The following is a 22,735-nucleotide window of genomic DNA, read 5'->3' on the forward strand; positions in this document are numbered from 1 at the left end:
TGCAGGGACAGATTGCCTGGAAAGGTGGTGGAGTTTCTGTCACTGAAAATCTTTGTAAGCAGGTCAGATAAACACCCCGGGGCGCTGCTGGTATTGCTGACTGCTGTGGCAGGGAGAGGTTTGCAGCCCATGCCCAGCTGAGCCAGGTGAGCTCGGTGTCCTGCTGCCTTGAGGCTCAGTTTGCTCTGCAGGGGAAGCCATAGCTTGTTTTCTGAGAGATGCCCAAATGTAAGAACACTCAAAAAAAACGTTCTAAGCTGCCCTCAGATTTTTTTTCTGTCTCTCCGTGATCATGACCACACTGGGCTGTGGAGGGGAGGGTGGATAGGAAATAGCCCCAGTGCCACAGGTTGATGAGGCACTCGAGAAAACCACCTGCAAGTGCCAAAAGGAGAGAGGCCTTAATGTGGATTTGAGCCCAGGCTTCAGCAGATGCCTTCTCAGCTCAGTATGTTTGGTGCAGCTGCTGGAGCCATGCACTGTCAGCAAAGTGCAAGGGCTGATGGACAAAATGGGACAAAGTGGACTGGTGGGTTGGCTTCTTGATGACCAGCTCTACCAGACCAGATTAATATTAACCTGCAAAAATGCTGGGACACCTTTTTGACATTAAATACCCTTCTCATACTGCCTCACTCTGGCCTAGAAAATGAATCCCTCGGTGGGAATGGTCTGCCCTAATTGTCCATCTGCAGAAAACTGAATTTTTAAACTGAAAAAAACACAGTTGTCTGGCTTTAAAGAGTTAATAATGCACAGATTTGCTGGAAATCCTGGTCATGAGGTAAAGAGATCGATTTCTATAAAACAGTATCACTGTGGCTTGTGATCTTTCTAACTATGATGAGGGAAGTCCAGACAGCAGCTGCCAGTATTTTTAGGGAGGTTTAAAGTTAATGTATTCAAAGACTACTTGGTCTGACTAAAAGAACTTCACTTTGCAGCACTAGTGCTTTGATCACAGCAAGAGAAGAGTCGTGGCAGCAGTGCTGGGGCACAGAGCATCTGGTAGTGCCAGTGCAGCCATGGATTTGTCAGCATTTCTGTCGACATGCTGCTTTTTGGGATTTATGAAGCTTCTCCATAGCCAACCCCCCAGTTCAGTGCACAGGGCTGGCCCACAAGCTGAATACTGACTTTTTTTTCTGCAAAATGTCACTGGATCAAGCAAATCAAGTCTGTGTGTGTACACTTTGAAGTGACCCAGACTTACAGGGGCTTGAGCAAGTGTGTCACATCGTGCACCTGTGGGACTGTGGGGACTGTGGAATAGGCCTGAATATAAGGCTTTGAAGCAGCAAAGGTTTGCAGGGCAGCACCCATGATCCATCCTTCAATCACTTCCTTCTTTTATCTCTTAAAATAAACAGAAGCACATGTACACCAGGACACCAGGAGGAAGAGGGACAAAGAGGATGAGTATGAAAGCATTCATTAGGACTAACAAGAAAGCTGGGAAATGCTTCTCTTTTCAGTCTTCCTCTATGAAGCAGTTGGTAGATAAGAGTGTGCACCCTTTGGAGAAAATGAGACTTAAGGCTATGCATGCCCTCCCTCAAAAAACATGGATTTAATTCCAAAAGCTCCTGTATCTCCATCCGAGAGCACATCTGCACTCTACACGCCATAATAGCCTGATATTGGTAGGAAAGGGGGAAACATCATTTCAACTAAACCCATGGTGATGATAAAAGGTGAATGGTATGGAAAGCATTTTTTAATAAATGCCACAGCAAACCTTGGCAGCAAAAACTGCTCAGAACAATATGTGAATGTATCCCTGGGGGAAACACTCAAAACTGCTCCAGATCATGGCATTTTTTTCCTGGCAAAAAGGTATGTGATTTTCATTCTCAGCATGTCATGCTAAGCTGAGAGCAAGAAGCAACACAATTAAATCTGCTCAGGTAACAGTGACATTAACAGCTCGGCTACTTGTGAAAATGCTTTGTTAAACAAGCCGTCTTTAGCAAGCCTTTGCTCTTGCAGTAAGAGTGAACCACAAACTGCTAAGAAAACATATTTAGCAAAACTATGTCTGTTCATTTTCCACTAGATCCCCCTCCTGCCCCAAATCCCCACTGAATTGCTGAGGATGAGGGGACAGCATCCTGCTGGGGCAGCTGCCTGCAGGTGATCAGGGTCATGTAGCTGTGGCTTGGGGCCAGCCCTGAGCAGGGGCCTTCTGGCAGAAAGGGGCCACAGGCAACCCTGACCCACAGCAGCATGCAGCACTGCCCTGGCAGCGCCCAAAGGATGAGCAGTCTGGGGAAAGGCTGGCCAGGCTGCAGCTTGGGAGAGAAACTCCATGTTCTCCTTGGAGTTCCCCCCACTTGAGCATCTCAAGTGTCTCAAAGACATTTGCAGTTCCCTTCTACCCCAAGGCAATAGTCTAAACACCATCCTACGGGTGTCTTTGCAGAGCCTTGGCAAAAGTATTTCTCTGAGCCTCTGCTCCACCCCTGGTTCCCATCCTCTTCTCACCCAGAAGGAGTGGAAATCTGCCAGCTCCGACACCAGCAGCGTGGCATCCGTGTGTCTCGGCTCCATGGCAGTGGGCACGGCAGACACTGGGGGTGAGGAAATGAGTCTGTCCCACTCCTGGAGACATGCTTGAATCACTTATTCATCAGCAAGTGAGTCACTGCCCTTCCCACAGTCTCTTCCTGCGAAGCAGAGGTGACAGTGAAATAAGATCCAGCGCCTACACTTCCCCAGCCTACGTGGAGAGCTCTGTGCCATTCCCTCCTCCCGAGCCCGCCAGGCTGGAATGGAAGTCCTGAGAAGTGTGCAGGAGTGTGCAGGCACACGGGGTGAGGAGCCAGCAGTGCATCCTGTCTGCTCTGCCAAAAGGAGCGCTTTGCCTGAGTGAACACTCCAGGAAGAACCTACTGCAGAGAAAAGGGCTGCTCTTTCCCTTCTGCTTTTTAAACATCATCCCTGTATCTCTCATCCCTGTCCTAAAGCCATTCCCCACCCACTGAAATGACTATGCTAGTGACCACAGGACCTCCACAGCATTAGGGAGTGATTGGTGAACCACTGCAATTTCTCAGTTTTCAGAGCCAGGGATTATCTTTATAAATGCACCCAACACTGCTATAGATGAACAGGATTGGAAAGATCTCTGTTCTTCAGGGAACTCCAGCATCCTGTTTAGCAACATTCATCTTCAGGCTAATGAACAGTACAAACCTGCATCCAGAGAAAAATTAAAGGCATGGCTAAAGGTAGCAGCGAAATAAGTGGCAAAAGACTAGATGTAAATAGCTTTGAAAACTGGTATCAGTGTGACATGATAATGCAAAAATGTTGCCAGTGCTGCTATTATTTGTAATTCCCCAAACATCTGAATTCCCTCCAGCCAGCGTACATTAAGCACAATCCAGGGCATATGCAACAAATCATATTCAATGATGAAAAGTCAGGAGAAAAGCAAGAGCTCAATCCCTCTTGATTACAGCAGCCACAGATTTCTTTTTCATAGACTGCCAGTATTAATGAATGGAGAGGACATGGAAGGAAAACAAAACCACTCAAATCTACATGCCTCATGTGCCAATAGATGTATCTGCTCATAAACTTGATTAATTAAATGCAAACCATTGTCAAGAAATGTTGTTCAGCGGTTTTAGCCTACTCTGACTGCAGCATCCAGCCATGGATGCAGAAGTATGGTCCTGGAAAGCTGCATGGAGTTCAGCTCTGGGATCCTGGATAAAACCACTGCTACACACACACACACACAGGAGGGTAGGTATTTATGAAGAGATCCATTTTGTGGTGGAGAATAGTAGGTCTCCAAAGCTCTGCTAGAGCAGGACTGATTCAGTAAGACGTGTCTTGCTGCTGTGCCTGTACAATTGGAACGCAGCCTCAAAACCAGGAGCTGGGCCTCATGCTGGCTCACAAAAATCTCCGATTTTCAACATGCAGTTTTCCACCTAGAGATCATTTCATTTCAGACAGTGCTTCTGAGAAGATCTAACATTTCTGAAGTTATTGAAATATATTCAATGTTCAGGAAAAGTTTTGAGACCCAAAGGGAATTTCATAGCACGGAGATCTGCGTTAGAAGAGGCAGAGGTCAGAGCTAAGCCCCACTCAGCTGCAGCCATCTGTTACGTGTTCCCAGCAATGCATTATTGCAATAGGAGCAGAATGTTTGCCCTGCAAAGGTTTTCAAACTCACCAGGTCTCAGATCTCCGCAGCCTGAGCAGCTCCAATGCTGCCCTGTCGTTGTTAATGACACGGTGGAAAGCAGGGTCTGGCACGGCCCTGGCAGAGCTGCCTCACGAGCCTTTGGATGGCCATTTTTAGCCTTGCTCGCTGAAATCAAACCTGGCAGTGCACCTGGCAGGGCATTTTTTTTCTGTTTTTGAAGGATGGTTGGACTTTGCTCCAGTGGGTTCGGTGGCTGAAGCATGGCTGCAGGTCAGGCTGAGCCCCTGCCATCACCTGGCTTTGCTTTTTCAGCTGCTACTGACACATTTTTATATCTAACATGAACATTTCTGTTATTCTCAGGAGAAGAACAGCCCATCACGTGTTAGTCTCACTGATGCTGCTCTTCTGCTCTGTTTGGCAGTGCTGATTATGTAAAGGATATTTAATGTTGTAAATAATTAAAATTTTTTACAAGATTTTGGCTGCTTTTTAGGAGTAAAAAAAAAAGAAAATGTATGCAGTGAATTTGAAAAAATGCTCAAGTCTTCTAGGAAGTGGGGAGACAGTTAATAATACATAATTAACATCTCATCCTTTCTTCCCTTGTTGGTGCAGACATGCCTTTAGATGAAAAGCATGGAATAAAAGTGTGTGGGACTGAATAATGTTGAATTTTATGTAAGTTCAACCTTGTCACCAGCTACCCATGTTATGGAGAGAGCAAGCCTGTTCCTGCTCAGGGATCTCATCCTGCACTACCTCTATACAGGCCTCCCCCATGGTGCCACACTGGGGATTTTCCTTCAAAAGGAAGGAAATTATGGCCTATTTTTTCCTATGCTGTTGAAGGAATTCAAGGTGTCCAAAAGGAGTACATATTATAGGGTAGTTCATCCACTTAGAGTGAAACATTTGATTTAAATCTCACCTCATGTTTCTATCAGACATCCTGAGGTGGCACATCACAGCTCAGCAGCCCACAGCCAGGTCAAACACTTTTTAATGTGTGACTGTGGAAGGACACATTCCATTGAGGAGGCTCCCGAGTTTTCTGACAGGAATCCAGTCAAACATGAAAATTAAGGGATCACAGGCAGCAGCAGCAGCAGTTATCCCTGCGGCAGCATCACTCACCGCAGCTCCCAGAGCAGGCTGTTCCTTTTGGAACCACTGGTCACTTGCACTATGAACAGCTGGCAAGGAGCAGCCTTTTACACATACCAGAGAACTTCCTGATGCTAAAAATGTACCCTGGGCTTAATGAGGCAAAAAGGCTACAGAAGTGCCAGGTGTGGCTGTGCCCAGAGGAGGCACTGCCCCGTGCATGGATGAGTGGGAATGCCCACTGTGGGACCAGCAGCTTGCTAGGAACAGAATGGGGCTTTCTCCTGGTAACTGTAGGTGATGGGATGTACTCACAGATACTTCTGTTGTACTAACTTTCATAATTATGCAAATCCAAATAGATAAATGGGGTTTTTCACTAAGGATTAGAGACCATTACTTGTATTTTACTGCAATGCACATAAGCTGGTTTTGTAGTTCCTGGCTGTTCAGAGACTGCAAGAATTTGCTGCACTGCTTGTCAGAGCTATTGATGGCTCCTGGTAGAAAAGCTCTGACTAAAGGTCAGGGGCAGATGAGTTTCTTGCTCACCCCAAAGCTGACATTTGCAGCCTTGTAGCCCAAAGGCACGATGAGCCGCAGCCACTTCACAGTCTTCAAACCCTCTTATTTCCTTTGGGGAAGGCTGGCCTGGTGCAGAGACAGCAAACCCTGCTTCTGTGTGATGAACACAACAGTGCTGAGAGCATCATTATGTACTGTCTGCAGAGGGATTTCAGCACTATTCCCTTCCAGGGATGTGCTGCTGTGGGGACGGGGTCACGGCTCCAGCGGGGCCTTGGAGAGCAGTCTCATCTGAGAGGGCTCCCACTAACTGCTCTGTGCTGATGCAGGAGATGGGTTTGAACACAGAGGGTTAATCCTGACTCCTAGGTAATTTCTCCAGAGACAATACCAGCCTCAGCTGCCACCAAGGACTGTTGCATCAGTGACAGGAATCCCAAGAGGGTTTTCAGTCCTGAACACACCCCAAGCAGGGCAACAAAAAGCTGCTTCCAGACAACAGGCCTCTCTCAGCACACAATAAATCTAAAATTTCATGTCCAAATATTTATAAATTCTAATTTTCCAGTCATGTAAGTACCACTAATCCTGCACTCCCTCGGATTGGGCTAATGGAATAAAGTGAAGCAAGACAAACATTTGAAAGCTCCACCTCTTGAAAAAAGAGTTCTTGAGATTACCAAGTCTCTATACCATAGGTATAGATCAAAATCACATTCTTCTGATCAAAGGCCAGCATTCCATTGAGTTCAGACTTGCAGCCACAAAGATACTCATTTTCTGAAGTCAATGAAGACAGTGAGACAAGAGATTTTACTTAAACTATATATTTTTACATAAAACAACTTTATGTTACAATAAAATCAGATAAAAATCACAAAGTTATATAATAAGTTCATAAAGAAAAAAATCAAGTTTTCATTTTATAGATATAAAACCCAGCATTTACTGCTACTAGGAGTCTAAATATTAACATTGACTGTCTATGGTCAGTTTGAAAAAAGAAAAAAAAAGAGGATAGTACTTTTTTACAGCAGACAAAATGATGAGGTAAGAGATGTTTTTACAATGATCCAACTGTAGTAAACACTTCAGTTTTCATTAAAACATATACTAAATATAATAAACCCAAATAAAAATATACATTTAGAGCACTGCAGTGTTTTCCCACAGTTGTATATCAACAAATTGTCAGTCATTCACTAAACTTTACTTGAAACAGTAAAAACAGGGTGTATGCTCAGTACTAAAATCTCATAATAATCTAAATATTTTGGTATAGCAGACCACACTAGTACACTCTCAGAACTCTCAACTACAAGGGATATATTCATGTTAAAAACAATGTGCTTTGTTTGTCATTCATGATGAGCTTTATAGAATATTATGTTCATGATCACTATTAGGCAATTCAATGAAAACATCTAAATGCTGCAAAATACTCTTTTATTGAGCATAGCTTCCTCATCACATACCCAGGTTAATCAAAATCCTGCAAACTTAGAAGCTTAGTTCACAAATCTTACATATCGTTCCTTTTAGCTAGTATATGGCTAAAATAATTATTGCTGACCAGTGTTAAAAAAAACAAACAAACCCAACCCAAACAAAAATACAATAGCAGACAGATTTTTCTCCAGTGCCTTTCTTGTATGTACCATTATTATGTGCTAACTAAATTAACTAAATTCCAAAATGTGCATATAAAATTTTTGGAGGTATAGGCACCTTCATCTGAAGACTGTATGTTCAGGCTACCTGCTTAAAAAAAAAAGAAAGGAAAAAAAAGAAGAGCTAGCACAAAACACAGTAGAAAATCAAAGCCTGGACATCCAACATCCCCCAGGGACGCAAGCAAAGCCCTCCTGGCCAGGACCAGCTCTGCCCACAGCCTGCAGGAGAGCCCTCCCTTGGGAAGCACTTTCATCACATTTATCATTCACCTCCTGACTCTATTTCACTTCAGGTGAATTTGAAAAAATGAAAAAAAAAACCTTACCATTTACCACAGAGAATGGTGCTTAAGATGTGCAGACTTCATGTCAGGTTTACATTCCAATGGTGAGCCCTGCTGGGCTGCCAGGGCACCAGGCACAGCATCCCAGGCCAGGCTGTGTGGGCCAGCTGGGGCTCTCTGGCTGCAGGTGTGTCTGGGTTCCTCTTGTGGCTGGGTATTGCTTTGCCTGACACACACGTGCTTGTTGAACACGATCCATGGAAAGAACAATTACCTTAGGGTAGCTTTCTGTCTTACCATTGCTAAATCATGCCCACAACCAGACCCTGCCAGCCCAGCCTGGGACTCCTTGCTGCCCCTCAGTCTCCCGAAAGCTGGACCTGCCCTTCTGCAAGGTCCCTGGTACTGCTGAGGCGCTGTGGGACAGAAACAGCTTTTCCTATTTTTGACTGGAAGTATCTGACCATAACCAGAGGCGTGGCTGGAACGCTCTCTCAGCTCAGCGTGTGTGGACGCTGCCCTTCCATCCCTCACACCACCACCTGTGTGATATGCTGAGGACTTCTTGATATTTAGAGGCTTGCCAAGCCCAGAACTGCCCGCCAAAGGCGGGTGAGCTGGTGGGTCAGGGTGGCCATCCAGACCTTTGGCACATCCACAGCTTGTAGGCAGAGCACATCTTTCACTGAAACCTCTGCTGAAACAATAGTCAAAAAAATTTGCTGCTGCTGCCTCCCCTTACACCTCTTCCCTTCGGATTCAGCATTGGGCACACACTAAGCTGAGCAAGGCTTTTCACCCTGCCAGGGGTTTATCTTTGTTGATCCACAGGCTCAGGAAGACAGCACTATATTCCTTACAAGCCATTGATGCTTTGAAGGGTTTTGCCAAGATAACTCTTTGGAAGAGCCTAAGGAAGAGCATGGTCTTGTAGCTGAGAAACTCCCACCACTGCAAGGTGGTGACAGTGACAGGGAATTTTCCTTCTGTCACTTACAACACAGCCAAAGGTGGCAAAAAAATAGTAAGGCAAAGAAAAAAAACAGGAAAAAAAAATTAAACAGCATAGAGAAGAGACCAGAAGTCTGTGGACAATTTGTGCCCTGCTGCCAGTGGGACATGTGTTTCCTGTGTCCAACAAGCCACCGAGCAAACACTGCACAGGGCAGGCGAGCACCTGCCTTAGCACCACAAGTGCCTTGGCTGGTACCCTTGTAAGACAATGGCAGTGGCAGGGACAGCAGGCAGAACAGAAGAAACCCTGCTCACCTTAATTCATGGAGTAGCTTTAAAAAATTGTTCTCCCTAAATTGCTCACATAAAACCCAAATCAGGTGTTTGTCCAGAAAAAAAGATATCATTGAAATAATGTTTGTTTTCTGGCCACAGATGCACCCAGTGTACAACTGTTTTTATAAAGTGCATCTTCTGAATGCTCACAGAAATGATGGGTGGCGTTGAAATTCTTAAAGAAAAGACAGCTTTCTTCCAGTGAGCTCACTTAGCAAAGGAGACACCAGTTAGGTGTGGACAGAACACTGCAAAGTACTGCATTTGCTGAAAATGCACTTCTAGGCCAAACAGGACTACTTGTGAAGTTGAGTCAGAATTGGCAGAAAAAGGTTCAGCCAAATAATAAAAACCCGAAAAGGTTAACCTACGCTATTCTGAGGTGTGCAACAACATTCCATTCTTTTATTTTGAAATAATTTATTCCTAATATGAGACTAAGGTATTTTCCCAAAATGCGACGTAATATATCCCATGGAACATTCTCTCCCCTTGAAAACAATTCTGTGAATTTTTATGTGACTCTTGCTTTTATGCAATACAAGGTAGACCTGTTCATTTCTCACTTTGTCAAAAACCCTCAAACCCCACCATTATTCTGCAGCCCTACCACCACCTCAAAGAAGCATCTCCCCCAGACAGGTCAGTAAGACACTCTCTGCCCTGGTGTCCCAGGAGGCCAGCACAGATTTTTCTTCCCAAAGCTCCCAGGCTGCTGATGCCACAAGGGCAGGACGGGCAGGATGGGCAGGTGGCAGGACCCGCGGAGGTGCAGCTGACAGAAACCCACCCGGGAAGTGCCAAGCACATGTCCTTTGATAAGGAAAGACCATGTAAGTGAGGTAGGAGAGATCCTGCCATACAAACCACTCAGAGGGAGAAACCTGTGTCCAGAAAGGGAACTCACAGTCGCTCAGGGTGAGGTACAGCTACCTCTAAGCCTCCACTCAGGCTGGGTGGAAGTGGAGCGCTGACCAAGGCATTGCTGACAGCACAGGGACACCAGGAATTGCCCAGCACTGTGCTACAAATAAAACCAAACTCCACAGATCCTGTCTTGGACAGGGATGAGTATTTCTTGGCCCTGGCAGTGTTTAGGGCCAGGCCTAAGCAGGTGTCTGCCAGCTGAATTCATGGTGCCCACAGGGACAGGCGAAATTCCAACTGTGCACAGAGAGGCAGTGCACCCACAGGATGCTGTGTGCATTTTGGTGGGGGAAGGCTGGCTGCTCTGATGCTCCCATCAGGACAGAGGAGGCATTTCAGAGCTGGGATGAGTCTCAGAGCAGTGTGAGGCTCTCAGTTTGGCACACAGGTTAGAGCTGGGCCACCAGAGAGCATCAAGGAATAAGCAGTGTGTGACACCTTCAGTGTCCTGGGGCAGGGACAGGCCAGAGAGCGCAGCTGCAGTTGGTGCTCAAACACTCCTGAGAGCATGCACTGCCTCTTCTTACCATGCTTTTTGCTCTTGAAGAGGAAAAATCCAGTGAAAGAGAGGGAAAGGTTAAAAGAGATGGCATTTGGAGGGTTTAGGTGATGATACATAGAAGCTCTCAATGTACTGCTGTTGGGAAGGAAAAAGAAAGAAGGCAGTAATAACAAGCCCTTGGATGCTTGAAGGATGGAGCTTCCCACAGCATAAAGCTGTGTACAGGCATCCCTAACAACTCAACATCAGAGCAACAGCAGATACGTGATACACACATCTGGAGCAAGATAGAAGAGACAGGGCAGGGATTTCTTTAAGGACACTCCATTGTTCCCCTGGTGGGCACTAAGCACCCAGAAATAAGTGCCTGTGCCAGTGCTATGCACTGGCTTAATGTGCCAGCATCGAACTCCATCTGTTTAATTGATGCAATCCCATGGAAACACTTCTCTTGCAATTGAAGAGTGGCTTAATACATTCCTAATGAACCGGATCTGAGAGCCGACTAAAGTGGAAAAGAAAGGTCTGGATTAACCCAAATCATACAATTTTTTCACAGAGTTTTTTGCATCCTTTTACCCAGCATCATGTTAAAAACATAATTTATATTAAAACAAAGAGAGAGGCCCTAAGATTACTCAAGAGGAAAAGGAAGATAGAGCATGGTCCTTGGTGCAAAAGCAATGAACCACTGTGAGGAGTAGGGCCCTGACTGCCAGTATTGCTTGCAGCTCTTAATTGTGTTATCCTGTGGTTCCCAGCTGATGCAGGGACCAAAAAGCAGCATGGGAGGAGAGGAGAAGCAGGATGAGCTGCCTGCTAAATTATGGTGTATATCTGACTTTCTATCAAATAAAAAGACTAAAAATGGAGACTACTTGTGCACAACCACACAGTTTCTGACGTCATTTTAAATTTTGAGAAGTCTGATCTAACCCCACATTATGCAACTGTTGAATCTTCCATGCTGGCAAAGTCTAATTTTCACACGCCTACATACTACGTACCTGATTTTTATTTTTATTTTTAAATATCAACAGCCTACAACAATTTTTTTAAAAGAGACTTAAATGGTCATAATGGCTATGAAAGGTCCTAGCTTTACATCCATTGTTTCAAAGGAGTAAAAGCAAAAATACTCAAAGTCCATTCTAACAAACAGGGAATGAAGATAATGTAATATAACAGATGAAATGAAAATTCAAGGGACAACTGCAGACAGATCCTATCTCCACCATGGGGATTATATATTTATCTGCAAAAAGGTATTCAATGCATGTTTCATCTACAACCCACCTTTCTTTTAAAGGCCACTTTAACAATCAAGATGTGCCAAAAAAAAGAAAAAGGCCCCAAAATTCCAAGAAAAGCATGGCCACTGTGTATCAGTCACTTCTGGAAAGCACTAACACGGCGCTTAACCAAGCTGTCGTCTGAATCAAGCAAATAACAATGTCACGTACACAAAAGTACTTTCCTGAATTAATTCAGATGCCATGTAAACACTCCCAAAACAGGTTATGGAAAAAGAAGAGAAAGAAGCTGAAGGAAGTCCCAGGGAAAGAGCAAAGCTTGGGCTGGATTCTCCTCTCTGGCCTTTTTTACATCCCTGTCTGTGATGAACTGAACTTCCTTCTCACTGAAGGCCAGGGTATGACCTTGCATTTCTCAAAACACTCTTAGAGCTGCTGAATAACCAGTTCAAGAATAAAAGAGAATTTCTGCCTCTCAGGTGGAGGTTTTTTTTTTTTACAATCTAACTTGGTGACCAATTCCTACCCTACTGCCAGAGAATGCAGAAATCATAGGAAAGGACTTTGATTTCATGTGGCCATTGCCCTGCCAGTCTCCTGGGCAGAAATCTGCTTCTGAGCAACATCTTCCAGTAACCTTATGATGCTTTTCAAGATCAATGTCTCCTTCCTCACTGCTGCAGAAGTTAACAACAACAATCAAGTTGCACGCAGAGGGGTGTGAGTCCTGTACAAACTAGCACCGTATCACTTTTAAAAATAAGTATCTGGTCCCCAGACTCAGGAGGGCATTTTTCAGAGATGCACATAATGATGGAACTATATGGGTTCAAAACTGAAGGCCAGAGAGAGGTGATGCTGCTAGGCAAGAGAAGCTGTCCTCACTGACTGGGTAGGACACGATTTCAAGAGCTAAAATTCATTTCTGCTCTGTTGACTTTGTGCTGTATGGGTCCAGGCAAGCACATGCAACCTCTATCGGAGGTTATCTGAAATCCACTGCATTTTTTTTTGGTGAATCAGGCCTGATTGACATGGTCCCTAAAGATACTGGTATCTGTGTGAAGTGGTTCTCCTGACTGCAGCTCATCACATTTTACAAACTGCAGGGGCTCCAGCTAACGTCTCTGCTCCACCAAGGAATAAAGTCAATGCTGCTAAGAGTGCTGATAGTCCAGACAAGAGAAAGACTTCTTTTCTGTTTCTATGGTTGCAACAGCCCTTAAGAAAGATATAAATTTCCCTGCAACAGCTAACTGCATATTCATTTTAAGGTAGGTCTAGTTCCAGATTCCTGAGACAGAACCCTCTACCTGTTCCCAACCCCACAAAGCCAGAGCAGCAATATATAAAGTTTCTAACCTCAACAGAATTCAGTGAGCAGCACGATTGGTTTGGTAAATAAACAAACAAAAAAAGAGAAACCCACCAAAAAAACCCCACAGCAAACTTTCAGCCTCTATGTACAAAACCAATGCAAACAAGTGGAACATTCTAGTTATATTTTGTAAAACACACGTTTGGGATCAACAAAACATCAAACATCCAGACCCTAGATTACAAAAAAGATCTATTGCCATCTAATTGTCAACCCCAAGTTTAGACAGTCCTTGTCGGAAATCATGTAATTCATCTATCTTCCCATCTAGTACATCTAAAAAATTCTTTAATTCAGTTTTAAGGTTGGTCTGCCTATGTTTGCTCTCTTCGACTTCTGTCCTTAGCGTTCTGACTTTCTCTTCAAGATCTTTGTTCTTTTTCTCAGCAGCCTTAAAGAGAAAAGAGACAATAAGATGAATCATAGTGAAGAAGGATGAACAGCATTTCACAGATTAAAGCAACAAATGGCAGCTGGGCTGTGAGAGTTTGCTTGAACTTCTGTAAACTGATTAACACAAGCACCTCTGAGAGCAACTGACATGAGCTTGTCTGATTAAAAGCCCACGCAGGAAAGGACACAGATTAACCGGAAAAGATGCTTTGCATCAGACTTTCTCATTTGCTTGATATCTTCAAATTCAGCTGGATTTAAATCATGCACTGTGCATACATTTCTGTCATTGCTACAGCTGCAGAATTAGACACCGTGCCATCAATTACATACAGAATTATCTATGCTGGTTTAACCTTGAAAAACAAACTTAGAAAATACCGTCTGAGGAATAAAATTTCTTTATTCAGCACTTTGGGATTTATTGGTATTTTTTTAAAGTTCTAATTTGCGTGATGGCTTCTTTATTGATTGGATTCTACTTCATTGATGAGACTGCTCATATTTGTTCTCTTTTCATGCATTAATTTATTGCATTTCCACAAGACCTGACTCGAGGAGGCGATGCCCGAAATCCACCTGCCATGGGCACATCCCAGCGCTGCTGGGAAGGGATGACACAGCCCATGAACACATCCTCAGGTGAACTTTCACCCCTGGTGGTGAGCAGCTATGCTCATCTGCTTCTTTCCCAAAAGCCTGCCCTGCTGCCACTGCAGCAATCAGCCCCAGGGAGCTGCTCGACGCACGTGGCTGTGGTGCAGCTCCACGAGCCCAGAGCAGCAGAAACAGATACAGGATAGCCTGGAATTGCAGGAGATGGATGCTACATGATCCCAGGCAAACCAATTTCTGCAATGGAGCTATTTAATCACTCCTGCGCTGGGAATGATACTGTGTATTTTGCATGTACTTAGCATTTTTTGTTTTTACAAACTGGAGCTCTTTTGCCTTGACACACTGAAGTCTGAACAGAGAAATGCAAACAGCTACGCAAAAAAAAAAGGAAAGGTACCAACTATTTTGAAATGAATTTCACTGCTAAACTGTACCTGTAATTGTTCAGATACAGATTCACATTCTGACATTAGCTCTGGTATAATTTCACCCTGCTTTCGGAGCTCTTCCAGTTCCTTTGAAAACATAAAAGAAAAAATATTAGTGCAAGCTTCAATTTAAAACATAATGAAAATCTGAAAAGATGAAATGGCTTTGCATATTTTATTGTATTCTGCACAGTATTTGGATGGAAAATAATCAAAATAACCTGCCTGCACTCCAAAATTGCTAATTTTCTACAAGAATATATTTTTTCACTGGATTTTTTACTTTGCATTTCTAAAACAGGCAATGTAATCCAATCTCTAGCATGAATTCCATGAATTACATTAATAGAATCTTAACCAAAACCATACACCTATGCAAAGGATATATTAAATAACAGAGAGATCTGAAGGGCTGTAATGCTACAAGCAATTTATAGATGGTAGCAAAGAGCAAATTAGACAATTTCAATGATGTATGACAGCAAAAAAAAAAAGGCCAGTGGCATTGCCAGCTGCACATACAGAGACATCACTACAGAACACAGGTGCAATGGGCTTTCCTCCACGGCACAGCTCTGAGAACCACCACCTATCCCTCCCCCAAAATCTCTATTTGGTTCTGGCCTCACTACCCAAACTGAGCAGACTTGATGAAGGGAGTTAATGGAAAGAGAAACTGCAGGAATCTCTTCTGGAAATTAAGACAACTTGAAAAAAAGTGCAAGATCCTCCTCCAGAAACCGTCACTGTGGGGGTGATGACCTCCAGAGAAAGCAGGGGTATATCCCATGACTACCTGGACTTGTGCAAAGCATTTGACACTGTTCCACACAAGATCCTGGTCTCAAAATCAGAGACACATGGATTTGGCGGAGGAACCACTTGGTGGATAAGCATCTCCTACATGAGGAGGGCATCAGCAGCTTCTCTCGCATGGCCATGCCATGAGCAGGCTTCATGTGGGTTTGGATTTCAGACCATGAAAGATTACTACTACTTATGGGTAGTTTAGAGCTAATCAAGAACCTGCTAATGTAAGCATGAATTTTTAAAACAAGTTAGTGTATTTCCAGCGTAAGTGGAAGACAGGCGTGTAATATTCACAAGTCAATCAATTTTCTGGTTCATTTGGTACAGTAAAAACGTGAATCTTGAGGAGAATGCCAGGAGAGAATAAGGGTTGTTATATATGCTATGGCCACAGAAAGGTTGGGAAGACAGCATTACATTTTCCTTTGAAATATAGGGCTGAAAAACATTATATTTATGACAGTACATCAAAATCCATCTCCCTAAACTATTTCCTTGAGCCACCATAAAACCCCTTAACAGCACTGCTTTTAAGAGCACCAGCAGAGATGCTGTAATGGCACATGGCAAACTTTACTGCACTGCTTTTTCTCTTCAGCCAGCACAGAGCATTTGGTCACTGTGACAACGGAAAAAAAAGAGCTTCCCATTATTTTCCCCACTGTTCAGAGGTTCCAAGCCATCATCCTCCTTAGAAAAATTAACACCCTGCCACATCAAAAATGACAAACTGGGGTACTCTAGATGAATCTGAATTTCTCACTCTTGGCATTAGTCCTAAAATCAGAGGGAGACCATAAACCAGCAAAGCTGCTCACTATGAGCCATCCAGAAAAAGAAACAAGACTTGCTACACAAATGCCAAATTAGTCTGCAAATGATGTCTTTTTAATGACAGTCCTGATGTCTATGGGAATTTCCAGCATGGGGAGTGTCAAATGAATCTGTTCTCAGCACACATCTGCCTGGCACTGGGCACCAAGTTTCACCACTCTGGCTTTTCTACAAGCACAAGTGTTGTGTACATAAAAGTATTGTTGGTTAACCCCTGCCAAACTACAGTGTGTAGGCACAGCACATGAAACATGAAATCATGAAACTTGGATGGAGAAACACTACCAAACAAGGGACTGTACATGGAAAACCTAGAAAGAGGCAACATCCCAAGACATCAGGCTGCTTCTGGTGGTAGGTGAGCCACTCCATAAATCTACATCCCAAGAGAGAAGCAGACAGTCCCACTCAAACATGAAAATGCCATTTTTGTGTTCAGGGCACTCACCAGCTCCTTGTCCTGAAGTTCTGTTTCCAGTTCCTGGAGACGTCTACTCAACTGTGCATTTCTTTCCTTCTCTTTATTTATTTCATTGCACTGTTCCTCTAGTTCTTCAATCTTTAAGAAATGTCAGATATTAGGTGAAATTTTTCAAATTTCTGAAAATCTGGGGCAGAACACAGCTGATGAAATGGACATGTTTCCTAAATCATAGCATTTGATTCACTGCAACCAAATTATCGCTTCTTTCCTTCAAAAGAGCCAATTCACACATCCACTAGGAAGCCCTGGGTCTGTATCTACTCTCTCTTACAGTCTCTCTTATAAGTACTTAGGAATGCACAAAACACTGAGCTGCTAAAATAAGTGGAACTGGGGGTAAAATCTGCACTTCACTCCCATGAAGCCAACACAAGACTACAAGGAATGGGTTTTCTTAACACAACAAGGAGAAGAAATCTCTCGGGGATTGCTTATTATTCTAGCTGGTGTGTGAGGGACACAACATCAAAACTTTGGAGCGAGAACCAGCTGAGAGCAACATCTTTGTTCTCTCCATACCTCCTGCTGCCAGCCCTGCACTCAGCTCCCAGGAGATGCACTTCCCACAGGCCGATGGGCCAGCTCATTAAAGTATGTACTTTAACTCTCAGCTTCGTGTTGCTTTGGGATTATAACTTCCCTCATTTGAAGGTACAGCAATATGCAAAAAAATCTGACCCAATTAATAAAGGAGAAGGAACTTCCCAGGGTGCTGCAGTGGTGCAGTGTGAGCATCGAGCAAGGAACCTGCTTGGGGGAAAACCTCAGAAAGCCTCCCTGTACAGAGAAAGACAGCAAATTATACAGACAGCACTGCTGCACAGTCTGGCTGGCCACCAGCATGGTGACTTTGAAGCTGCAGCAAAGTGGTGTTTTAATAATTTCTTCATCTCTAGTACAGCCACTGGGAAGTGGCATGTGTTGATGAGAACAACTTTTCTCTGCAACAGTGCAGAAAAGGAAATAACTACCCTTCAAATGATGATATTTTCCTGTAACATACTGTTTTAGTCTCTCACTTCTCCCATATCCACAAGAGACTGGATATAGGAACCCAAATCATGTAATAACTAATATAAATTTGTTAATGTAACATCAGTTAATACAGCTCTGGTTTGACCACTGTGCACTCATAAAACACGAGTGAATAAACAGTGAATATCTGCCTCAGAAAAAGGGTTGTTCCACAAGGATTTTCAGTGCCAACAGACAACCCAAACCACCTCCAACACTGAAATACTATTTGCAGCCTACTGACACACAAAAATACATGAAATTCCTTCCCCTCTTCAAAAGCAAATACTAAACAAAAAAATATCCTCACCAGACTGATACAATCTGATCTCTACTTCAAATGTCCCAGTGATCCATCTAAGCAAGCACAAAAAGGATCCAGCTTTTCCAATAACATTTAGGATGAACAGGGTGAAATTATCCCTGCAAGCAGTGTTCATGGAAACCAGGACCCCCGGTGCCCATAGGCTGCTGCCAGCCCTGTGTGGGGCTGTTGCAGGCAGTACAGTATTAGCTGAGAGACAGAACTAATGACAGCTCTCAGCTGAGACTTCACAAATTTAAACTTCTGACGTTCTCTGCTGCAGCCCTTGCTAACCCTGCATCTTACACAGCTGAGAAATGTGCTCAGTAATGAAGGGGAAAAGGCTTTTGACGATGCCTGTTGGCAGGTTTCTGGATGAAATGAGCCAGGTGTTAGTGCTGGAGGACCCAGCTCACAGCCCACAGTGCTGAGGCAGTAACTCATTCTCCTCCATGCTGTTGGGATTTGCTTCTGACACTGAGTGGTTCCCAGGCTCGGTTCCTTTGGGCCATAACCACTCCTGCTCATCCGTATCTGGCAGTATTTAAGTGTGCTTTGAAAGGGATATACAACAGTAGCCCCACTTTTAGAACCTTTCTGGTTTCTCACCCCAGCCAGCAAGCCCTGCTGACACCAAGTCTCCCAAATCCCAAGGCAGGGAACTTCACACGATGTGGCAGCTCCTCTGATCCCTCCCTGCCCGCTGTGTGCAGAGGGAAGCAGCTGCTTCAACTCCCCATCCACCTCCCTTCCAAAGACCAAACCCATCTCCTAACAACACACACAGCGAGAAAGCCGCAGAGATCCGAAAGAAAGAGCAATGGTGGGAGCAGCTGACTGCAGGGGCAGCTCTCCTGTGGGTATGCTCAGCTACCTTGCCCCTCAGCTGGTCGTTCTCCTCCTTGCAGGCTGAGAACTGCTTCTTCCAGTGCTCGATGCTGGCCGCCGACTCCTGCAGGGCTGTGGACAGCCGCGCGTTGCTCTCCCGCAGCGACTGCAGCTCCGTCTCCCACTTCTTCACGTTGGATGAACTGAGAGAAACAGGACACCATGAGGTGGTTTCACCTTGTATTCCCTCGAGTCATTATTCTTTACCTGTCTGCCAGCTCCCCCACCGCGGTGTGCTCACTGTTAATTTGCTGCAATAACACGAAGAGCACTCAGATGTGTGTAATTGCCTTTAGCCATTACATACCTATGGAGAAGCCTTAATTTGACTGCCTCTGTCAAAACAAAGGCATCTACCAATTCCAGCAGCAGTGGCCTGTGTCTGGAACAAAAGCCCTGCTGTCAGAGCAGGCCGTAGGGTCCAGCTGCCTGTTTGCACATGGGGTCCCACCCTGGCAGTGTATGGTCCCTGTCACCTCCCGAGCCGTGTGGCTGCAGCACCTGGGGCTGGACACCTGGCACCCCTGCAACAAATCCACTCTGCACATCTGCAGACGGCACAGCAATTCCAAATGGAAGATTTCAGGAGGTTGACATGATCTATATTTGAATTTATTTTAATGCTGAGTCTTAACGATAAAAGTGTTACATAATGCTGCAGAATTAAACGACTCATTCCCCAAAGCTTCGAGCTGCAGCACAGAGCACAAGATTAGAGGGTGAATGGGAGGAAGGCTTTGAAACTCCCTGTGTGCTACTTGCTGCCTGTCTGTGGAGGTGTCTTCATCGAGAGGAATGAGCTAACATTATGGTCTGAAACAGGTTAAGCTACTGAAATGTCAATAGAGAGAGATGATGTACTTCAGACATAATATATGCAACCTTGGAATTGCTCACTGGGTAATGCTGCTTACAGTGATGCTTTGTTTTTTAAATACCTTTTTAAGAGTAGCTTGTTAGATTTTCTTTCCATTCACAGATAGACATTCACACGCAAGAGGCAGACCAGGCAAGATCCCAACAGAGAATTATTCTATTTTAATGTTCTAACTTTGCATATTGCAACGCCTATATTTTCACTACAGCTGCAAATTACTCTTCTCAGCATTTTCAAATTATTTATCAAAGCAAATAGCAAAAAATGTGATTTCAAGGGGCTCTGTCCACAATTTAGAAATATCCCCTAAGACTTCCAAGCATTCTGATGAAATTATATTTCTCACTTCAACTTTTTATGGTTGAGTTCATTCCCTTTCATAATTTTAAATATCCATATCTATTTTCATCAAAGCAAGTGTAGCAAACTCAAAGAGGAAGAAAGATTGGCTTCACATGTTATCAGCAGCAATTGGTCCCCTATGGCTTTAATGTTATTTCTGTAGTTCTAAAACTTCATGAAAGAAGATGGTTATAATAGCTGGCATCAGCAGAATAAAAGAGAGCTTATTTCTTCATAAACTACATCAGGAATAAACGAAATGGTAAATATCTCTCAACTGGACACCAGGATGTACTTGCTAAAATCTGCTCATTCATCCATTCTGCTGCACCATTTAAAATTAATTACAATTTGAACCATTTCTGTTAATATCATTATCCATCAGATAATTACAGCACACTTTTCCAATGCAATTTAGGTTCTACAGGAACTTCACCTTTGGGCTAGAGCAATTTTTAGTTTATCATTCTCAGATTTGAGATGTGCCTCAGCAGGGCCACCATGTGATGCCTTCTCGTCGTCTGTGCCATTCACACTTGAAGCTCGAGTGGAAGATGGAGTTTCACGTCCAGACTCCTGCAGCACAACACACAAACGAACACTGGGTGTCTCCTGCATCTCCTGCAAGACCACAACACCAATTTCTTTGTAATCTTGATCCCACACCACTTGGCTGAGACCTCGGCTCTCCTGGCAGAACAGTGGTAACACACACATACCCTTTTCATCTTGGCTGCAAAGCTGGTCTGTTTAAAGAGAATGAAAAAATTATAATGATACACAAATGGAAGTTTAAAGGGTTCAAAAGTTTTCAAAAGCTTTTACCCTGACAAGGCTTGTGTTTTCTAAAGGTTGTTTGGGTTTTTTAAGATAATGAAACAAGGCAACACACAGAGCACAAACAAACAAATAAAAATAATACTGCTCCTCCAAAGAGATGCTATTCACACACTGCTTGGTGCTGACCACCAACAGAGAACAAACAAAGTGAACTACAAAGATCACGACCAAAGTCTTTACAAAATGAGTATCCGAAGTCAGCCACTCAGATCGATACTTGTGGGCCCCACAAACGGGGGTGGTTGCAAGACTAAAACCCTTCAGCAGCTTTTTCTGATCATTCATCTGAATTCCTCTCTGATCAAAATCTATCTCGCTTCCCTCTGAACATTAGCCCAGGCCAGGAGCACCTGCTGAACACGGTTCACTCTCACCTAAAGCAGTGCACACAAAAATACAGCTGACCATGTAGAGAGACTGGGACAACACCCAATTTCTCCAGTTTGTAGGAAACCCAGATCTCCCTGGACACTTGGTGGTACAAGGTGTGCTGCCTAGGGGAGTGTACTGTGCAGATACACAACACAAGCTTCTTCCAACCCCCCCCAAAGCAGTGCCCCTGTTCCCACACCCCAGCTTCCCACCAGTCACCCCTCAGCAAGGGAACAATGGACACAAAGTCAGGCTCTCCACTGGTAAAAGAAATGCCCACAGAAGTGGGTTGGACAGGTGACAAAAAGAAGGATATTGATGAATCTCATTTACTGTCTGCTGAAGCACTACACTGACTTACTTCCCAGTGACTCAAAATATGTTTAACAGTACAAATCAAAGGATGCATAGCTTTGCCTGTTATTAAAAAAGTTATAACAGCTCAAGGACTGCTGAAAAAAATTAGATTTAAATGAAAATAAAGCGCATGGAGGGATGAAAAATATTCCTCTGACAATGTTAATGTCCAGCAGCTGGCAATTACCTTCAGCAATTTCCATTTTATATACTTTAAGCTATCTGCCAGAAGCTGGCACAGTCCATTTGAAAATTTAACTTTAAATTATTTATCCTGTATGTGTACGGGTATTAAAGCTAAATTACAAACCTGTGAATGATTGCTTGAGGTCTCAATTTTCTCTTGAGATCTGTCTCTTGCAAGTTTGGCAGCTTCTTTTACTTCTTGGAACTTCTCTGCAAACTACAAAAAGCCATGAAAGGTATTTATTAACATGATTCATCGTCTATTGAACCATTAAGCTTGCTATCTCTTTATGGCTTAGATCTCCAAAAGTGAACAACTAATTTTATTAATTTAAAAAATTTGGCAAGAAAAAACATTTAATTCTTTGGCAGGATGGTTCTTCCAAAAGAAATGGTGGTATTTCTAAAAGAGGGACATCTCTATAACTCTGGCCAACCACAGTAAAAACCCATGGAGGAAAAGGAACTGTTGGTGTCTCCTGGTTTGATTTGGTTCTGTTTACTTCCTCCCCCTTCTCTTTTTCACTTGGTGTTAGCAGTGTATTAAAAGGCAAAAGTATTAAAGACACGTGTTTGGATAAAAATATCATCAATGTCTTGTATTCCTAAAAGCAAGTGAATTCAATTAAAGAATGCAAATAAATTCATCTGCAGGAGGTAAGAAAGGGATTATCAAGACATAGAAAAAAGGAGAAGAAGGAGGATCTGAATGTATGATAGAGTCGTATGAAAACATAGCTTTTCTGGTCTAATTGTCTTATTACTTTCAAAGATAAAGGTAGAAGACTTCAGACCAAGGCTTGAATGCTTCCTGCAAGAGGCTTATATTAAACTGGGGGAGGTGAAGGGAAGATAAAGATGGAAGGTAACAATCCCAACCTCTA

At 43.7% G+C, this 22,735-nt stretch overlaps 1 protein-coding gene across 4 annotated transcripts in view; it reads right to left on the reverse strand.

Annotated features, from left to right (window-relative positions):
* Positions 1 to 11,016: 11,016 nt before the first annotated feature.
* HOMER2 (homer scaffold protein 2) overlaps positions 11,017 to 22,735 on the reverse strand; it is a 56,353-nt gene continuing 44,634 nt past the window's right edge. The window contains exons 4-10 of one of the 4 annotated variants that reach the window (XM_039557561.1): positions 21,976 to 22,068; positions 20,816 to 20,842; positions 20,533 to 20,717; positions 18,864 to 19,020; positions 16,636 to 16,746; positions 14,550 to 14,630; positions 11,017 to 13,495 (exon numbers count right to left, since the gene is read on the reverse strand). In XM_039557561.1, coding sequence (XP_039413495.1) covers positions 13,307 to 13,495; positions 14,550 to 14,630; positions 16,636 to 16,746; positions 18,864 to 19,020; positions 20,533 to 20,717; positions 20,816 to 20,842; positions 21,976 to 22,068 — 843 coding nt within the window. In that variant the 3' untranslated portion in view covers positions 11,017 to 13,306. The remainder of the gene's footprint in view (positions 13,496 to 14,549; positions 14,631 to 16,635; positions 16,747 to 18,863; positions 19,021 to 20,532; positions 20,718 to 20,815; positions 20,843 to 21,975; positions 22,069 to 22,735) is intronic. The other 3 variants (XM_039557563.1, XM_039557562.1, XM_039557564.1) reach the window with 3 other exon arrangements.

The sequence above is a fragment of the Corvus cornix genome, chromosome 10 (genome assembly GCF_000738735.6).
Source record: "Corvus cornix cornix isolate S_Up_H32 chromosome 10, ASM73873v5, whole genome shotgun sequence".
NCBI lineage: Eukaryota > Metazoa > Chordata > Aves > Passeriformes > Corvidae > Corvus > Corvus cornix.